The sequence below is a fragment of the Odocoileus virginianus genome, chromosome 21 (assembly GCF_023699985.2).
Source record: "Odocoileus virginianus isolate 20LAN1187 ecotype Illinois chromosome 21, Ovbor_1.2, whole genome shotgun sequence".
Lineage (NCBI taxonomy): Eukaryota > Metazoa > Chordata > Mammalia > Artiodactyla > Cervidae > Odocoileus > Odocoileus virginianus.
The window spans coordinates 33,073,390-33,092,030 of NC_069694.1; the positions used below are offsets into that span (position 1 = coordinate 33,073,390).

The following is an 18,641-nucleotide window of genomic DNA, read 5'->3' on the forward strand; positions in this document are numbered from 1 at the left end:
ACTGTTCTTATTTTGGAAGCAAGAGAACTACACTGAAGTTCTACAATACTGAGGGGAACTGCCATAACTCAGGATTTTACATCCTAGAGGTCCAAATATCATGCTGAGATGGATTTCTTAAACTTGGAAGAAACGTTGACCTATAGTAAATAAGGTGGAAATGCCAGAACAGCTTCATCACAGTTTTAGGAAAGGGGGGAAAGTCTTAGAAAAGAGGATACACTTGAATGGATTTAATGCTTAAGACCAGAGAATTCCTTAGCTACTATGTTTCTCAGGAAAGCCAAAGAAGAAAATCTCTTCACTAAATCAAAAATGAATGTGTTGACAACACAGTTCACAGGGAGGTAAGTAAGGCTACAATATTTACTGAGACTGTGAAACCTGGTTTAAAGCAGGGCTTTCCATTCTGGGACAAGGGTGGAGGTTGACTAGGGTTAGAGAAGGGTCATGATGTAATAATTTAGAGTGAACAAAGAAAAATGAGAGTTTTGAGGTGAGGAGTTCAGTCTTAGGGCGCACACTGTCAGCTGATGCTTCCTATTGAAGCTATGAAGCTATGTAGCTGCTGGGTCCTGCAGGAAGCTCCTGGAATATGCAATAAAATCAATTTGCTTGTTTTAAACAAAAAGAAAGTGCTAATGTGGGGATAGTGTCATTGTTGAGAAAATGCAGTGAATCTGTCCTTTTCTAGCTAGGATATACACTCAGGAAATCTGCCATGGAATAAGCTCATTGGGGTTGACAAAATGAGAGGATTCCAGAAGAGCAGGGGCCAGGTGGTGCCACTGAACTGTCAATGTCAAGGTGGGTGTAATTCCTACACCAGGAAGTTAAGCCAGAATGAAAATCGGGGACCCTGGCCCCCAGGGGTCTGTGGCAGTAGCCAACAGACCAGTGTTTCAGGGACACAATGGATGGATAGTGTGCTAGGATGAATAGTGGTCCCTCCTAAGATGTCCACATCTTAATTCCCAGGAACCTGTGAATATATTACCTCACATGGCAAAAGAGACTTGCAATCTGATTGAACTAAGAATCTCAGGATGGGGAGATTTTGCTGGAGTATCTGGGTGTGCCCAGAATAATAACAATGTTCTTTGAGGTGAAGGAAGCCGGAGTCAGACTCAAATAAGGGGATGTGACAACAGGAGCAGAGGTCAGAGAGGAAGAGATTTAAAGATGCTATGATGCCAGGTCTGAAGGCCAAGTGAAAGGCTCTGAAAGTACACTCCCCCCAAGACAGTAAATCAGAAAAATACCACACACTGGATGGAATCATGGAGATTGAGTATCACTCTCAGAGGTGTGCACCACCAGACGGAAGAGCCCCGGTCTTCACCATGTCCCTATTTCATCGGTCACTCTGACACCTGCAAAAATCAGATGAATCACAGCGGATGATAACAGACTACTGTGAACCTAACTGAGGCGGAGCCCCATCTCAGCTGCCTGGCAACTGTTGCACTTATCATGCAGCTATTGATCGGGAGGATTTAGCAGGAAGGGTGATAAGCAACAGTTCACACTCACCTGGAATGAATAATAGTACATTCGTGATCTTGACCCAGGGTCATGTTAACACTCTCATGATAAAAGGACTTGGTTTACCTGGAACTTCTGCAGAAACTTATAGTGGTCTGCTCTACTGATGATGTCACTTTAACTGGACCTGGGGAGCAGGAAGTGGCTTTAGAAGAAATACCCTTGTGAGGTATATAAAGATCCAAGATCCTGCCAGAGTGGTGATGTTTTAGAATTTCAGAACTTTGTGACATACTATTAATAAGACACACCCAAAGGAACAGGCATAATGCCTGGTAGTCCTTTTTTGATTTTGGAGAAAGCACATGTCATACAGCTCTGACTTTTTTTATCAGTTGACAACTGGCTCAGAAGCAAGTAGTTCTTAGCAGAGCTTACAGCAGGTATAAGTTGTGAAATAAACCTCCTTGTCCATGACATCATGTGAGTCAGCAGATCCTATGGTGCTGGAACTATTTGTGGAACATAAGCTTGCATGTAGAGTCTTGAGTCGTAGCACAGACCTCTAAGGGCTAGGGAAAAGATTATGCCATCTGAAGCACAGAACCGGTCACCATTCCAAATAGATCTTAGATGCTACTGGCCTCTAGCAGAGACTGAACTCCTAATGAAGGGACATTAAGTGCTGTGCAACTGAGGCTGTTCACTTTGATCTGGATATCTCATTAATTACAAGTTCGACACGGGGAGAGGGGAGGGGAAAATACCCATCCATCATATCATGAAAATAGTAATTCTGGATCAGACCCAATAAGTTCAAGAGAGCATAAGTAAGTTACATGAACAGGTGTCCCAGACTATTTTATTACTCCATTTCATCAATGTCTCACCTTTAATGGGTAACAGAAAGGAACAGCTAACAAAGAAGGAAGAACTGAGGCCTGGTTCGTGGATAGGGTGACTCGTTATGTCTGCAAGCCCCAAACAGGCTGCTGTTGTGATACAGTGCATCTCAGAGAAACCCTGAAAGACAGTGTCGAGAGGAAGTCCTGTGCGTTTCACTTTCCGTGAAGAAAAAAATGGCCTAAGATGTGTGCATGCTCAGTTGAGTACAATTCTTTGCAACACCATCCACTGCAGTCCTCTAGTCTCCTCTGCACTTGGGATTTCCCAGGCAAGAATATTGAAGCCGGGTTGCCATTTTCTTCTCCAGGGGATCTTCCCCACCCAGGGATCGAACATATATCTCCTACGTGGCAGGAGGATTCTCTACCACCAAGCCACCTGAGAAGCCCTCTTAAAAGATACTGAAGCTTGCATTTTTCTCCCTTAAATCATTTCCTCTGAATGAGCAAGGTGCTCATATGCAAACAGCCATATGAGAAGATCCACACGGCAAGAAATTTGGGCCTATTGCCAACAGCCAGCACTAACTCTGCAGCCTTGTGAAGGGACCATCTGGGAAGTGGCCCCTCCAGTCCTAGTCAAGCCTTCAGATACTAAAACCTGAGCTGGCATTTTCAGTAAAACCGCTTGAGAAATCTTGAGCCAGAACCACCCAACTCAGCAGCTCCAGAATCTCTTACCCACAGAAACTGTGATGTAGTAAGTGTTTGTTGTTTAAATCACTAAGTTGGGGGTGGGGGTGGATTTATTATGGAGCAATAGATAACTGATACAGATACTATAAAATTGTGAAAGAGTTTACAGTTCCTGGTGGTCAATGAAACTTAAGCAAACCTAGGAACTGTAACAAATGTAACTGCGAACAGCTCTAACAAGTCTTTAGTGTTAACAGTAGACTCTAAGTCACCTTACTTTCATCTCCTTGCTGAAAGATGAATGGTAATTCCAGGGGTGAGAAGAGAAGAATTCTTAGAGGAGGAAGCACTTAGTCTAGACTTAGGTTAGCTTAGGTTACCTTCTAGTAAGTAGGACTAGATAATAGGTGTCTGGATTAGCAGGTTTGTGGTGACAGGAATTACAAGTTCTGAGAACTATAAACTAGCTAAATAGAGTACAGGAAAACTTCTAAAAAATAATTCTCAAAATGGGACATCCCTTGGGGTGCTTATTTGAAATACAAATCCTGGGTTCCTTTCAAAAAGTTGATATGGTAGATTTAGTAGGAGCCCAGGAATCTACCTTTTTAATGAATATCCCAAGTGATTTTTATGTACATAGATGATCCTTGAAATAAATACGAGAAGCTGTGCAAAAGGAATAATGAAATCTCAGTCCAGAAACATAGGTTAGGACCAGATAACTGAGAATTAAAAGCTGAACTCCGTCGTTGATATAAAATAGACAGTGAGATGCCACTGAACTTCTAATAGAATTTTATTATGAAAATTTTCATGTTCAAGTAATGGTCCACTGAATTATTATATCACCCATATTAGTGACTATCAAGATTTTTGTACATGTGGTTCATTATTCCTTTTTTATAGTGTTGATCTTGTTCATAAAGTACTTCACAGCAAATCATAGGCATGTTATTTTACCCTTATATATACATATCTAAGTGTGACTCTGAAGGTATAGACAGCTTTTTATATAGCCACATTGCCTTTATCATACTTAGAAAAAATTAACAATAACTCATTGGTATCATATAATATTGCATTTATATTCATATTTCATCAAGTGTCTTTAAAATGATCCTTTTACTATTGAATCTGAATCCAAAATAGGTCCACACATTGCTTCTGGTGCTATATCTTGAGACTGTCTTAATCAAGAACAATCCTCACCCTTCTCCTTCTTTCTTCATGTCACAGACTTGGGGAAACTGAACATTTGTTCTATAGAATGTTACATGAAGTGGGTTTGTCTCTTTGCATTTTTTGTGGTGTCCTTTAAACTTAATATGGTGTGCTATGCTGTGCTAAGTTGCTTAAGTCATGTCTCCCTCTTTCCAACCCTATGGACTGTAGTCCGCCAGGCTCCTCTTATCCATGGGATTCTCCAGGCAAGAACCCTGGAGTGAGTTGCCAGGCCCTTCTCAGGGGATCTTCTGACCCGGGGATTGAACCAGTGTATCCTGTGGATCCTGCATTGCAAGTGAACTCTTTACCACTGAGCCACCGCGGAAGCCCAATATGATATCCCCCATATTGTAAATTCAGATTCACTTTTTTTTTTAAGGATGCTTCATAGAAGTCTGAGTACTTCATAAGTTCAGTTCAGTTCAGTCAGTCAGTCATGTCCGACTCTTTGCGACCTCGTGGACTGCAGCACGCCAGGCCTCCCTGTCCATCACCAAATTCCAGAGTCTGCTAAAACTCATGTCCATTGAGTCGGTAATGTCATCCAACCATCTCATCCTCTGTTGTCTCCTTCTCCTCCGGCATGAAATCTTTCCCAGCATCAGGGTCTTTTCCAATGAGTCAGTTCTTCGCATCAGGTGGCCAAAATATTGGAATTTCAGCTTCAGCATCAGTCCTTGCAATGAATATTCAGGACTGATTTCCTTTAGGATGAACTGGTTGGACCTCCTTGCTGTCCAAGGGACTCTCAAAATTCTTCTCCAACACCACAGTTCAAAAGCATCAATTCTTTGGTGCTCAGCTTTCTTTAATGTCCAATTCTCACATCCATACATGACCACTGGAAAAACCACAGCTTTGACTAGATGGACTGTTGTTGGCAAAGTAATGTCTCTGCTTTCTAATATGCTGTCTAGGTTGGTCATAACTTTTCTTCCAAGGAGCAAGCATCTTCTAATTTCATGGCTGCAGTCACCATCTGCAGTGATTTTGGAGCCCCAAAAAATAAAGTCTGTCACTGTTTTTCCATTTTTTCCCCATCTATTTGCCATGAAGTGATGGGATCAGATGCCATGATCTTAGTTTTCGGAATGTTGAGTTTTAAGCCAACTTTTTCACTCTTCTCTTTCACTTTCATCAAGCGGCTCTTTAGTTCTTCTTTGCTTTAGTTCTTCTTTTTCATCTGCATATTGAGGTTATTGATATTTCTCCCTGCAATCTTGATTCCATCTTCTGCTTCATCCAGCCCAGAGTTTCTCATGATACACTCTGCATATAAGTTGAATAAGCAGGGTGACAATATACAGCCTTGACGTACTCCTTTTCCTATTTGGAACCAGTCTGTTGTTCCATATCCAGTTCTAACTGTTGGTTCCCGACCTGCATACAGATTTCTCAGGAGGCAGATCAGGTGGTCTGGTATTCCCACTTCTTTCAGGATTTTCCACAGTTTTTTGTGATCCACACAGTCAAAGGCTTTAGCATAGTCAATAAAGCAGAAGTACATGTTTTTTTGGAACTCTGTTGCTTTTTTGATGATCCAGCAGATGTTAGCAATTTGGTCTCTGGTTCCTCTGCCTTTCTACAACCAGCCTGAACATCTGGAAGTTCACAGTTCATGTACTGTTGAAGCCTGACTTGGAGAATTTTGAGCATTACTTTACTAGTGTGTGAGATGGCACAATTGTGTGATAGTTTGAGCATTCTTTGGCATTGCCTTTCTTAGAGATTGGAATGAAAACTGACCTTTTCCAGTCCTGCGGCCACTGCTGAGTTTTCCAAATTTGCTGACATATTGAGTGCAGCATTTTCATGGCATCATCTTTTAGAATTTGAAATAGCTCAACTGGAATTCCATCACCTCCACTAGCTTTGTTTGTAGTGATGCTTCCTAAGGCCCACTTGACTTTGCATTCCAGGATATCTGGCTCTAGGTGAGTGACCACACCATCATGATTATCTGGGTCATGAAGACCTTTTTTGTATAGTTCTTCTGTGTATTCTTGCTACCTCTTCTTAATATCTTCTGCTTCTGTGAGATCCATACCATTTCTGTCCTTTATTGAGCCCATCTTTGCATGAAATGTTCCCTTGGTATCTCTAATTTTCTTGAAGGGATCTCTAGTCCTTCTCTTTCTATTGTTTTCCTCTATTTCTTTGCATTGATCTCTAAGGAAGGCTTTCTTATCTCTCCTTGCTATTCTTTGGAACTCTGCATTCAAATGGGTATATCTTTCCTTTTCTCCTTTGTATTTCACTTCTCTTTTTTTCATAACTATTTTTAAGACCTCCTCAGGCAACCATTTTGCCTTTTTGCATTACTTTTCCTTGGGGATGGTCTTGATCCCTGCCTCCTATACAATGTCAAGAACCTCCTTCCATAGTTGTTCAGGCACTCTGTCTATCAGATCTAATCCCTTGAATTTATTTGTCACTTCCACTGTATAATCATAAGGGATTTGATTTAGGTCATACCTGAATGGTCTAGTGGTTTTCTCCACTTTCTTCAATTTAAGTCTGAATTTGGCAATAAGGAGTTCATGATCTGAGCCACAGTCAGCTCCTGGTCTTGTCTTTGCTGACTGCATAGAGCTTCTCCACCTTTGGCTGCAAAGAATATAATCAATTATATTAATTATATGAGTACTTCATGATATATGAAATATCAGGAAGCACATAATATCATGTGCTACTCTGAAAGATGCTATGATTGATGAATGGGTTCCAATGGTGAAAGACTAATACATTCATTGTCAAATTCCCCCAACAAACCTTGATCTAATTGTTTCACTTATTGTTACCGATTACTTAAAAAAATTTCATTCAGTTCAGTCACTCAGGCATGTCTGACTCTTTGCAACCCCATGAACTGCAGTATGCCAGGCCTCTCTGTCCATCACCAACTCCCAGAGTCCACCCAAACCCATGTCCATTGAGTCGGTGATGCCATCCAACCATCTCATTCTCTGTCCTCCCCTTCTCCTCCTGCCCTCAATCTTTCCCAGCATTAGGGTCTTTTCAAATGAGTCGGTTGGGGGAGGAGCTAAGATGCTGGAGGACTAGGACTGGGAGACCACTTTCTCTCCCACAAATTCATCAAAAGAACATTTGGACGCTGAGCAAACTCCACAAAACAACTTCTGATCGCTGGTAGAGGACATCAGGCACCCAGAAAAGCAGCCCATTGTGTTCGAAAGGAGAGCAAAGCAATCCAGCTCCACCCACCAGAACACCCACCCAAGATTCCCTAACCAGGAAACCTTGACAAGCCAATCATCCAACCCCACCCACTGGGAGGAACCTCCGCAATAAAGAGGAACCACAAACTACCAGAATACAGAAAGGCCACTCCAAACACAGCAATCTAAACAAGATGAAAAGGCAGAGAAATACTCAGCAGGTAAAGGAACATGAAAAATGCCCACCAAATCAAATGAGTCAGCTCTCCACATCAGGTGGCCAAAGTATTGGAGTTTCAGCTTCAGCGGCAGTCCTTCCAATGAATATTTAGGACCGATTTCCTTTAGGATGAACTGGTTGGATGTCCTTGCAGTCCAAGGGACTCTCAAGAGTCTTCTCCAACACCACAGTTCAAAAGCATCAATTCTTTGGTGCTCAGCTTTCTTTACAGTCCAACTCTCACATCCATATATGACCACTGGGAAAACCATAGGTTGACTAGATGGACCTTTGTTGGCAAAGTAATGTCTCTGCTTTCTAATATGCTGTCTAGGTTGGTCATAACTTTCCTTCCAAGGAGCAAGCATCTTCTAATTTCATGGCTGCAGTCACCATATGCAGTGATTTTGGAGCCCTCAAAAATAAAGTCAGCCACTGTTTCCACTGTTTCCCCATCTATTTGCCATGAAGTGATGGTCCCGGATGTCATGACCTTAGTTTTCTGAATGTTGAGCTTTAACCCAACTTTTTCCCTCTCCTCTTTCACTTTCATCAAGAGGTTCTTTAGTTCTTCTTCACTTTCTGCCATAAGGGTGGTATCATCTGCATATCTGGGGTTATTGATATTTCTCCTGGCAATCTTGATTCCAGCTTGTGCTTTCTCCAGCCCAGCATTTCTCATGATGTACTCTGCATATAAGTTAAACAAACAAGGTGACAATATACAGCCTTGACGTACCCCTTTTCCTATTTGGAACCAGTCTGTTGTTCCATGCCCAGTTCTAACTGTTGCTTCCTGACTTGTATACAGGTTTCTGAAGTGACAGGTCAGGTGGTCTGGTATTCCCATCTCTTTCAGAATTTTACACAGTTTATTGTGATCCACACAAACACTTTGGCATAGTCAATAAAGCAGAACTAGATTTTTTCTGGAACTCTTGCTTTTTCGATGATCCTGCAGATGTTGGCAATTTGATCTCTGAGTCCTCTGCCTTTTCTAAAACCAGCTAAATATCTGGAAATTCACGGTTCACATATTGTTGAAGCCTGGCTTGGAGAATTTTGAGTATTACTTTACTAGCATGTGAGATGAGTGCAATTTTGCAGTAGTTTGAGCATTATTTGGCATTACCTTTCTTTCGGATTGGAATGAAAACTGACCTTTTCCAGTCCTGCGGCCACTGCTGAGTTTTCCAAATTTGCTGACATATTGAGTGCAGCACTTTCACATCGTCATCTTTTAGAATTTGGGGTGAAATAGCTCAACTGGAATTCCATCGCCTCCACTAGCTTTGTTTGTAGTGATGCTTGCTTCCTAAGGCCCAAATGTTCATTAGGGGTTGTGAAATGTTGAATTTTCTAAGTCTTTTGTTTCTTCTATCCTGGTTAGATGGAATTAGTTTGAAAAGAAATTTTCCTGATGAACTAAGGCAATACCATCTGATTACTCTGAAGTGCCATTCACATAAGAATGATAGGATATGCTTAATTCTTCCTTATAATTGCTATAAACAATGGTGAAAACAATACTTCTGGGGACTATAGGAATTCCTTTGGTTGGTTGCTTGATTTTTCTTTTCTTTTCTTTTTAATGTTTGTAACCTTATCAGAACACTGCCTAAGAGAATTTGTAAAGATTTAAAATTTTTACTTTAAATAACCTGTAAAAGGATACATTTCAAGTTAATATTCAATTTGGGGCACATCTTGAGAAATATTTTTTGACTTTTATGCATTGAATAGTCATTAAAACTTGAGAATTCATAAACCCATTGAATACATACTCTACTGTAGCTGGGCAGAACGACATTTAATTTAAAGTTTCAGCAATAACTACAGGCCCCAGCACTTGTATAATGCTTGGCTAGACATGAATTGATAACTTTAGACATGCGAAGAACAAATTAAATATGCCTATTTGGTGTGTTTACCTTTTATTCAAGGAAATGTCAAACTTATAGAAAAGTTGAGAGCATAATGCAAGGAACCTTTTTTACTAAACTATTTGAGAATAAGCTGAATATTTTAGTGAGTAGTCCCTGAAAAGGAGACGTTCTCTTCTCTTATATAACCACAATAAAGCCATCAAAATCAGGAAATTAACATTGCTACCTTCCCTGGAATTAGTTCGTTTTTCCAAGAACCTTGGTCTGTTTAGTGGGCAATTTATTTGGAAAGTAAAATCTGATAGCTAGATATGCTCATTGCTGATCCCAAGCAATCCCTGAGAATGAAAAGAACTAGGGAATATATATATATATGTGTGTGTGTGTGTGTGTGTGTGTATGAATGCACATACACTCCACATTTATATGTATTCTATTCCTATATCATCTATTTATACATATTGAAAACCATAAATTCATATCAAAATTTCCAATTCAAATTCAACACCACAGCTTTGTCCATTTCCATATTTGTAATTCCCTTCTCTGACCGTGAGAAACCTTACCTCTATTTTCCTCAAATACTTACTTTCTTTATTAGTCCTTCCGTATTTAGCTGATCAGGCTTCCCAGGTGGCCCAGTGGTAAAGAACCCACCTGCCAATGCAGGAGCTGAAGGAGACTTGGGTTTGATCCCTGGGTGGGGAAGATCCCCTGGAGGAGGAAGTGGCACTCCAGTATTCTTGCCTGGAGAATCCAATGGACAGAGGAGCCTGGTGGGCTACAGTCCATGGGGTTGCAAAGAGCTGGACACGACTGATAGGTACACACATTTAACTAATCCAGCTGTCCAGCACAGAAAAGCCCTCCTCTTTCTGCTGAAACTGCCACACGCAATACTCAGCTGCTTCTGCCACTCACTATCCAGACCCTACAGACACTTATATCAGGTAGTGTTTGACATCCCGGGACTGAACGCCTCTGCCGAGGTACCCAGCTCACAAAACTCAGGCTCCAATCCCTGAGCCTCATGCTCCCACCTCCAACTCAGACGTCTAGACTCCTCTGCCTACCCGATGGAAAAGAAGGAAAGCAAGTGTTGGGGGTGGGGGAGAGAAGTGAAGAAAAGAGGTTCCTTTTCATTCTCAGAGCAAAAGAAACATATTTCACGTAAACTGCACACACACACACAAACACACATACTCTCTCTCTCTCTCTCTCTCTCTCTCTCTCTCTCTCTCTCTCCATAAAGCTACAGAAGATAGATGATAGATCAATGGATCTATCTATCCATCCATCACTCAAAACTAAATCCAGTCTAGTGCCGGAGATTCTTTTGTCCAGGGAGTTCTAAATGGTAGGTTAGATCAAGTCCCTGTGAATACTAGGGAGAACAACCTTCAGTCATTTCTCGGCATTGCAAAACCATGCTCCAAGGACCATTCTCTGCCGGCATTTCTCCTCGGCATCTTTTCCAGAGGACGAAACTCCTTTACGGAGGACAGCCACCGCGAACGTGGAAAAGAGCACTAGCGCGAGCTGGCTGCGCCCCACTGGCTTGAGGAAGGTAAGGTGCAGGAGAGATTGGAGCAGGGTTGGGCGCCAGCTTGGGCATGCCCGGGGCCGGGGCGTTTCTGATTGGCTTTTTGGCATGATTACCCGAGGCCCCAGCTGCAGGCGCGGAGGGAGGGTGGTGTTCACCTGGGAGACAGCCTCGGAGCTTCGCCCAGGACCTCCCGGGTTTCAGCGCTCCGCCAGGCGGCGGCCGCGGCTGGGGTTGGGCGTTGGGGAGAGCACACCCTAACTGATCTGGGGTGCAGTGACTTAGGCTGTGGTTTCTAGGTGTTTGCCAGAGAAGCCTCGCGCCGTATTAAACTTGGGGCTCCTGAGTCAGGTCAGATCACTCGGGCTTCTTTACCGTGAAGGTGTCCCGAATTGCCCGGAACGCAAGAGCCTGTTCTTTCGCCACCCCTCTCCCCTTGCTCTGCATTTAGTATGAAGTCCTACTGTAGGTGTTGAAACGACACAATATCCCTGCCCTAAAACTACTCTGAGGAGAGTTTTCTGCAGATTGCCATCCTATCTGGCCTCAGGGTGTTGGGAAAGGGGAACGGAGAAGTTTGGGGTTGGGGTGGAGATTTGGAGTTTGGTACATTCTATAACTGTACCAGAACTTTACCTTCCATTAAGAAAGAGACTACATAATGTCGATCTGGAGCGAGAGGTGAAAAATGAAAAACATATTCGGAGCCAATTTTTTTTTAATTCCAACATTGATTTTAATTGGTGGACGTCATTTAGCAATTATGTATCCATGAATACATGGATACATGTATATTTATACATAGATACATGTATGTAGTACATGCATACATATGCCATATTCTATATGAGAGATTTTAAACGTGTGGGCACAAACGGGGCGACCTGCGATCCCAGCGTGAAGAAGCAAAGGGCGAACGGACTTCTCTTCTTTCCGCGAGAGCCCTCTTCGCCCCAGGCGCGTCTAGCCTCGTCCGGAGCCGCTCACCCGCCCGGTGGGCTGCGCACTTCTGACCCGAGTCTGCTCGGGCTCCAGCCAAGAGTCCGCTCCGCAACCGCTCACGCACCCCAGCCCGTGGCGGGGTGACACAACATCGGAATCAAATTACAACCCGCAATTAACATATGAATCTCCGAACTTAACTGAGAAGGGGGAAAAAACTAACCTGGAGCTGCCGCCCGGGCGCTCCACTAGCAGGAACTTTTCTCCGGGAGTAAAAGCTCTTTGATTGGCTGCTCGCACGCGCCTGCCCGCGCCCTCCATTGGCCGAGCAGACACGCGACCGGCGCGAGGAGGGGGCTGGGAGAGGAGCGGGGGGAGACACTCTGGCGCGTGCCGCTTTTTAAAGGGGCGCAGCGCCTTCAGCAACCAGAGAAGCTTCGTTGCACGCGACCTGGTGTGTGATCTCCGAGTGGGTGGGGGAGGGTCGAGGAGGAAAAAAAAACCAACTAAGACATTGCAGTAGAGACCCGGGAAGGGTTTTTTGGTTGAGTTTGTTTGCCAGCGCCTCCTCCGAGCCTCTGCAGTGCAATGTCCCGCCTGCTGCATGCAGAAGAGTGGGCTGAGGTGAAGGAGTTGGGGGACCACCATCGCCATCCCCAGCCGCACCACCTCCCGCAGCCGCCGCCACCCCAGCCTCCTGCGACCCTGCAGGCGAGAGAGCATCCGGTCTACCCGGCCGAACTGTCCCTCCTGGACAGCACCGACCCACGCGCCTGGCTGGCTCCCACTTTGCAGGGCATCTGCACGGCACGCGCCGCCCAGTACTTGCTCCATTCCCCAGAGCTGGGTGCCTCCGAGGCCGCCGCGCCCCGGGACGAGGCAGACGCCCGAGGGGAGCTGGTGAGAAGGAGTGGCGGCAGTGGCAGCAGCAAGAGCCCGGGACCGGTGAAAGTGCGGGAACAGCTGTGCAAGCTGAAAGGCGGGGTGGTGGTAGACGAGCTGGGCTGCAGCCGCCAGCGCGCCCCTTCCAGCAAACAGGTGAACGGGGTGCAGAAGCAAAGGCGGCTGGCGGCCAACGCCAGGGAGCGACGCAGGATGCACGGGCTGAATCACGCCTTCGACCAGCTTCGCAACGTTATCCCGTCCTTCAACAACGATAAGAAGCTGTCCAAGTACGAGACCCTGCAGATGGCCCAGATCTACATCAACGCCTTGTCCGAGCTGCTTCAAACCCCCAGCAGCGGAGACCAGCCGCCGCCGCCACCAGCATCTTGCAAGAGCGACCACCACCACCTTCGCGCCGCCGCCCCCTACGAAGCAGGCGCGGGCACCACGACCGCAGCGGGGACGCCGCCAGCCTCGGGAGGGGCTCAGCGACCGACCCCTCCTGGCAGCTGCCGGACTCGCTTTTCGGCCCCGGCCTCCGCCGGCGGGTACTCGGTGCAGCTGGAAGCTCTGCACTTCTCGACTTTCGAGGACAGCGCCCTGACGGCGATGATGGCGCAAAAGAACTTGTCGCCTTCGCTGCCTGGGGGCATCCTGCAGCCAGTGCAGGAGGAAAGTAGCAAAACTTCCCCCCGATCCCACAGAAGCGACGGGGAGTTTTCCCCCCATTCCCATTACAGTGACTCGGATGAGGCAAGTTAGGAAGGTGTCCAAAACCCGGAAAACTGAGACAGAAACAAAATCACCCTTTTCCAGTGCGCGGAGAGCCCCGCGGTAAAAGATCCCCGCACCCTTTTAATTTTTGCTAAGTGATGGTCGTTGTTTAGCAACGACTTGGCTTCAGATGGCAGCTACATTTGATGGTTTGCAAAAGCCGCCGCTATTCCAAACTTCCTATCGTCCATATTGTTCGGTGAATGCTTGCTGTTAAAAGTTGTGTTTTGTTCTCCCACATTCTGCTCCCCCTGTAGATAGATAAGGTTTAATTATATGTACTCATACATAGCAACATTATTCTAGTTCTCTGCTGCCAATACGCTGCTAAAACGTCGAATCTACTTTTCTGTCGCTGGTTTGTGTTTAATTTATTTTATGCCCTGGGCATCCATCCTTGTGTGTTGCGCGCACTCGCGTGTGGCAGAGTGAGTATTCCGAGGTTGTCTCCCAAAATTCATTGTGAAATGCAAAGTTAATGCTTCCAAGGTGAATAAGTTTTGACTATGGAATTGTTGGAAAACAATGAACTTTGAGGTTTATATATTGCATAAGCATACCCAGTATGTATATCGGACCGCGAGAACCTTGGCGTCTTTTCGGAAACTTGGCGCACGCACTTTATCAGCCGCCACTCTTGCGGCTCTGGGACAAACTCAACTGCCAATTGCAGACCAGTTTTGTTTCTGTTTTTTTAAATACGGCCACTTATAATCCTTATGCTCTTTACAAATGTTTGTTTTTAAAAAATAAATAAATAACCTACATCCAGTAGTGTCAAAAGCATTTGGTCAATTTTATTTTGCTTTAATATGAGAAGACATATTTATTATTGAGTGTTTGCTACCATTTCTACTTATCTTGATTCATTTTTTTTTACGTTTTTCTACTCGAGATCATTTTATTTTAATTCAGCAAAGCCAACTGCCATTGTTTTATGTATTCCTTTTGCAAAATGATAAAAATAAACGTGAAAATAACTTTCACTTGTCAGTTACTTATTTCATTCTAATATAAGCATGAAAAACAGTTTAAAATGACCTTGAATGTTTGAACTGTCTTCTTAAATGCAAGTTTATGTGAACCATGAGTTTTGAAGAAAAATTCCGTTATAAACTTTGTAGCATCAAGTAGTACCAGAAATCCAATACAGAAAAATGATTGGGTCAATAATTAAATGGTGAGATAAAATCTTTCCCAAATTTTCAATACAATTTTGCTTCTAGAATCTTCCCAGGATCTTTCTGTGCTCCTTATTCCCATTCCCAACAACCTCTGCAAGGAGTCTGAGGTCTCCTAGGATCTAGCCAGTAGTGAACTTTACCAGGATTAGCTATTTCACTTCATAAAAACTTTAGCCAAGTTAAAAGCTTTCCCGCCCGCTCCGAAGTTCAAATACACAACCCAAGCTTTCTCTCCTTCCTCCCTCCTGCTCTCTCTTTCTCTCTTCTTTGTGGGGGGCAGGGGCGGGGTGGGGGGGAGTCGGGAAGCCACTGAGAGGAAAAGAGAACAATGGAAAAGAACTTGACGGGAAAGGGGTATTGGGGCTCATTGATTCAAAAAACAGAAACCTGCAGTCATCCTAGGAAATGGTTGTGTCACACTCACTTTTTTCTTTCCAAACTATTCTACTTCTTCCAGTGAAGATGATGTTTGCTTTAATCTTGTCCTTCTAAATTAACGCCTATGTAGAAAATGTTTAACTACATTTTTTAGTCAGTGGCAAAAACTAAACAGTGCACTCACTCTCACCTCACCATTCTCAGGGAAAATATATCCTGGGTCTCAGGATCATAGATTTAGAAAAAGCTAATATGAAGTGTGTGTGTAGAAAGCAGACTTTTTTTAATGTTCTTGGCAAACGTGAGAGTAAAACTATTTATTAAAGATTGGGTGAATTTCCACTAGCTAAACTCCGCTGGATTGGAGAGATTGATTTTAAGCCAAATCCTTTGTATTTTGTGTCTACATTGAGATAAATTGCGACAACAGGGAAGCGGGCTGGAGGAAGGGGGAAGTGAGAGAAGGTTAGTTTAATTGCTCCTGAATTCTCTTCTTCCCAGAACCTTGAAAAAAGGGGAGCACCACAAACTGGGTTTGCAGAAAAAGGAATTCGCAGGAGGGAATGAAGTTCTGGTCTTGAGTAGCGAATGGAGGGACAAACTATTAACTGGCCACCTAGGGATCCCTGGCTTTCGCCTGAAGCTGAGGATCGAGGAAAGTCAAAGACCCGCCAGCTCTCAGAGAAAGTGGTGGCTCGTGACACTTTCCAGAGGCAGAAACAATGCACCTGACCCTTAGATAACCTTTTGCACCCAATGAGTTTGCTGTGCTCCCTGATAAACATCAGGAATCTTCGGACTGTTGAATAAATCAAGCGATTGCTTCTAACACAGTTCCATTTCGTTCTCCATCAGCAGACTCAACAGGCATAGACAGCCAGCAAACTTGCAGGATGAACATACACATATTTTTATAGTTGTTCGGCTTGTTTTGTTTGCACGCAGGTGTGGATGGAGAGAGAAAAGGACCTAGAATTGTTTTATCCGTTATGAATCAGTAGGGGAAGGACAAGACTAAGAAAAAATAAAGCTGCAGGTTTTTTTCTCAAAGAAAACAATCTGTATTTCATTTTCCAAAGCTATTTATGCTCCTTTGGTGTTAACCAGAGTTAAAAGACTCTTAAAAGTTATTTCTTTTCTTCTTACGGCTCCTAGAAATTTCAACAGAAATGACACCAGGAATATCTTCCTCCAGATCATTTATAAATGAGGAAACTATTGTCCCTGATTTGTCCCAAAATTACACAGCTAGAAAATGTCAATATTCAGAACTGGAGCTTTCTACTCCCATCCACTGTCAATGTGCCCACAGATTTTCTCTAAGAAAATAGATGGATAAGCGCTACAGCTATGTAAATGTTCAGGGATCCCCACCCAATTGCCCCTTGTACTGCAATGATAGATATTTATACTTTTAAATGTTAGTGGCATTATATATGAAGTGGAGAAAATGCCAGCTTCATTCAGTGGAGTCACTTTCCATTTCTTCTCTCAAGAATAGTCATACAGAATATCAGATTGGAAATTCTATATCCTACTGATTGAAAAGTGAGGATGAATTCTTCTGACCCATCAAGAGATGCATAAAAAAGCCAACTAACTTTGCGATAAATTAAGTGCTCAAAGTTAAAACGAGGACTTCAACCTCTTTTCTTTCCTTCATTCTATTTCTTTCTTTTAACACTGGCATTTCTTTGAAAGAGATGTCCAATCACATTTCCATTTTAAGGTTCTGCTGTGGAGTTTGCATAACAAACGTTTGGCAGCTAGCTCTCTTACACTCCATTAACAAGCTGTAACATATAGCTGCAGGTTGCTATAATCTCATTAATATTTTGGAAACTTGAATATTGAGTATTTCTGAGTGCTCATTCCCCATATGCCAGACCACTCCTGCCATGCTGACTGGTTCCTTTCTCTCCATTATTAGCAATTAGCTTCTACCTTCCAAAGTCAGATCCAAGTATCCAAGATACTAGCAAAGGAATCAACTATGTGTGCAAGTTAGACATGCTTAATATCACCCAAACAAACAAAGAGGCAGCATTTCTTAAAGAAATGAAGATAGATAAATCGGGTTAGTCTTTTGCGACGCTGCCCGTGCTTTCTAGAGTTTTATATGCTTTAAACAGCTTGCTTTGTATTTTATCTTACATTCTGTCTTCCACCCCCTCCCCCACCACTTTTATTTGTGGAGGACTTTGGCTCACCACACTTTGTGAAACTTATTTGATTTCACAGAAAGCTGAAGAAGTTTCTTTTTGGCAATCAGCAAGTTTAAACACGATTCCACGGTACTTTGCTAACTAGGGGTCCAGCTTGACCAGAAAAAAATGTGGGGTAGTTAATATCTTTAATCTTAACTAAAGCAGGACCAATGCTTTCCTTAGGCCTTTCTATTGATTTTAGAGATTTAAAGCTGAACCAAATAAGCAGTCTTTCATTAAAAGGATATCTTACAATTACTTCTCTCCTCTGTTCATTTGAAAGTTCAGGGAAGACATGATCCACTTCCTCTTGGCAGTTCCAGAGCCCACTTGGAGATGGAAACCAAAAGCAGCAAACCCATTTGGCAATGGCAATCTAGATTTGTCAACCGCAGTCTGGAAAAACCAGCAAGTCCTGGTGAGAGTTAAACACGACCTCTAGTAGTTGAACCGACTGCAGTTGGTGTTGGGTGAAGGGGTGAGAGATGGGGGGTGGGGGGCTAGCTATAATAAAGGTGACGCTTTCCTCTGTTTTTTTTTGACATAACTCTCACCAGCCACCCTCACCCCAGGCGGAACAGAGTCCCCGAGAGAACCGCAGACCACGGAGGTCCCGGCTCTTCTGCTAGGCCACGAACCAGAAAAGGCCAACGGAGCGGAGAATGGGTTAAATCCTGGGACGCCGGGGCTAGTCCGGAGAGGAGAGACGTCGGGGGGAGATAAAGAAAAGGACAGGAACCGAGAAGCGTGGGGGTGGCTTGCCGTAATGTGAGTGTTTCTTAATTAGAGAGCGGCTGACAATAGAGGGGCTGGCAGCGCTCCTGGCCGCGGTGCCGAGCGTCTGGAGCGGAGCACGCGCCGTCAGCTGGTGAGCGCACTCGCCTTTCAGGCAGCTCCCCGGGGAGCAGCGCGGCCACATTTAACACCGTCGTCGGCCCTCCCCGGCCTCCTCCGCCCCGGCCTCCTCCGCGGCCGCAGCCTCCCGCGGCCCCCCGCCGGCCGCGCTCACAGAAGCGGGCGTCTCTCGCCGCCTCCCGCGCCAGGCCCGGGCCCCTCTCCTCCCCCAGCTTCGCAGCGGGAGCCGCCACTGCCCACTGCACCTCCCGGCAACCGGCCCGGCGAGGAAAGAGGCCGCGGCAAGGGAAAGCCAAGCAATGCCAAGGGGAGGGGACGCTGGGGGCCGCGGCGGC

The 18,641-nt window shown here is 44.4% G+C and overlaps 1 protein-coding gene and 1 long non-coding RNA gene across 2 annotated transcripts in view; one reads left to right on the plus strand and one right to left on the minus strand.

The window, feature by feature from the left end:
* The window catches only part of LOC110133105 (uncharacterized), a 52,285-nt gene extending 50,594 nt beyond the window's left edge, over window positions 1–1,691 (minus strand). Inside the window, exons 1-2 of the long non-coding RNA XR_011482509.1 lie at window positions 1,534–1,691; window positions 1,270–1,373 (exon numbers count right to left, since the gene is read on the minus strand). This is a non-coding gene — a long non-coding RNA (uncharacterized lncRNA). The remainder of the gene's footprint in view (window positions 1–1,269; window positions 1,374–1,533) is intronic.
* Window positions 1,692–12,611: 10,920 nt separating this feature from the next.
* ATOH1 (atonal bHLH transcription factor 1) lies at window positions 12,612–13,670 on the plus strand. The gene has a single exon (XM_020886854.2). It carries the CDS (start codon window positions 12,612–12,614, stop codon window positions 13,668–13,670), a length of 1,059 nt encoding a protein of 352 aa, XP_020742513.1.
* Window positions 13,671–18,641: the final 4,971 nt, after the last annotated feature.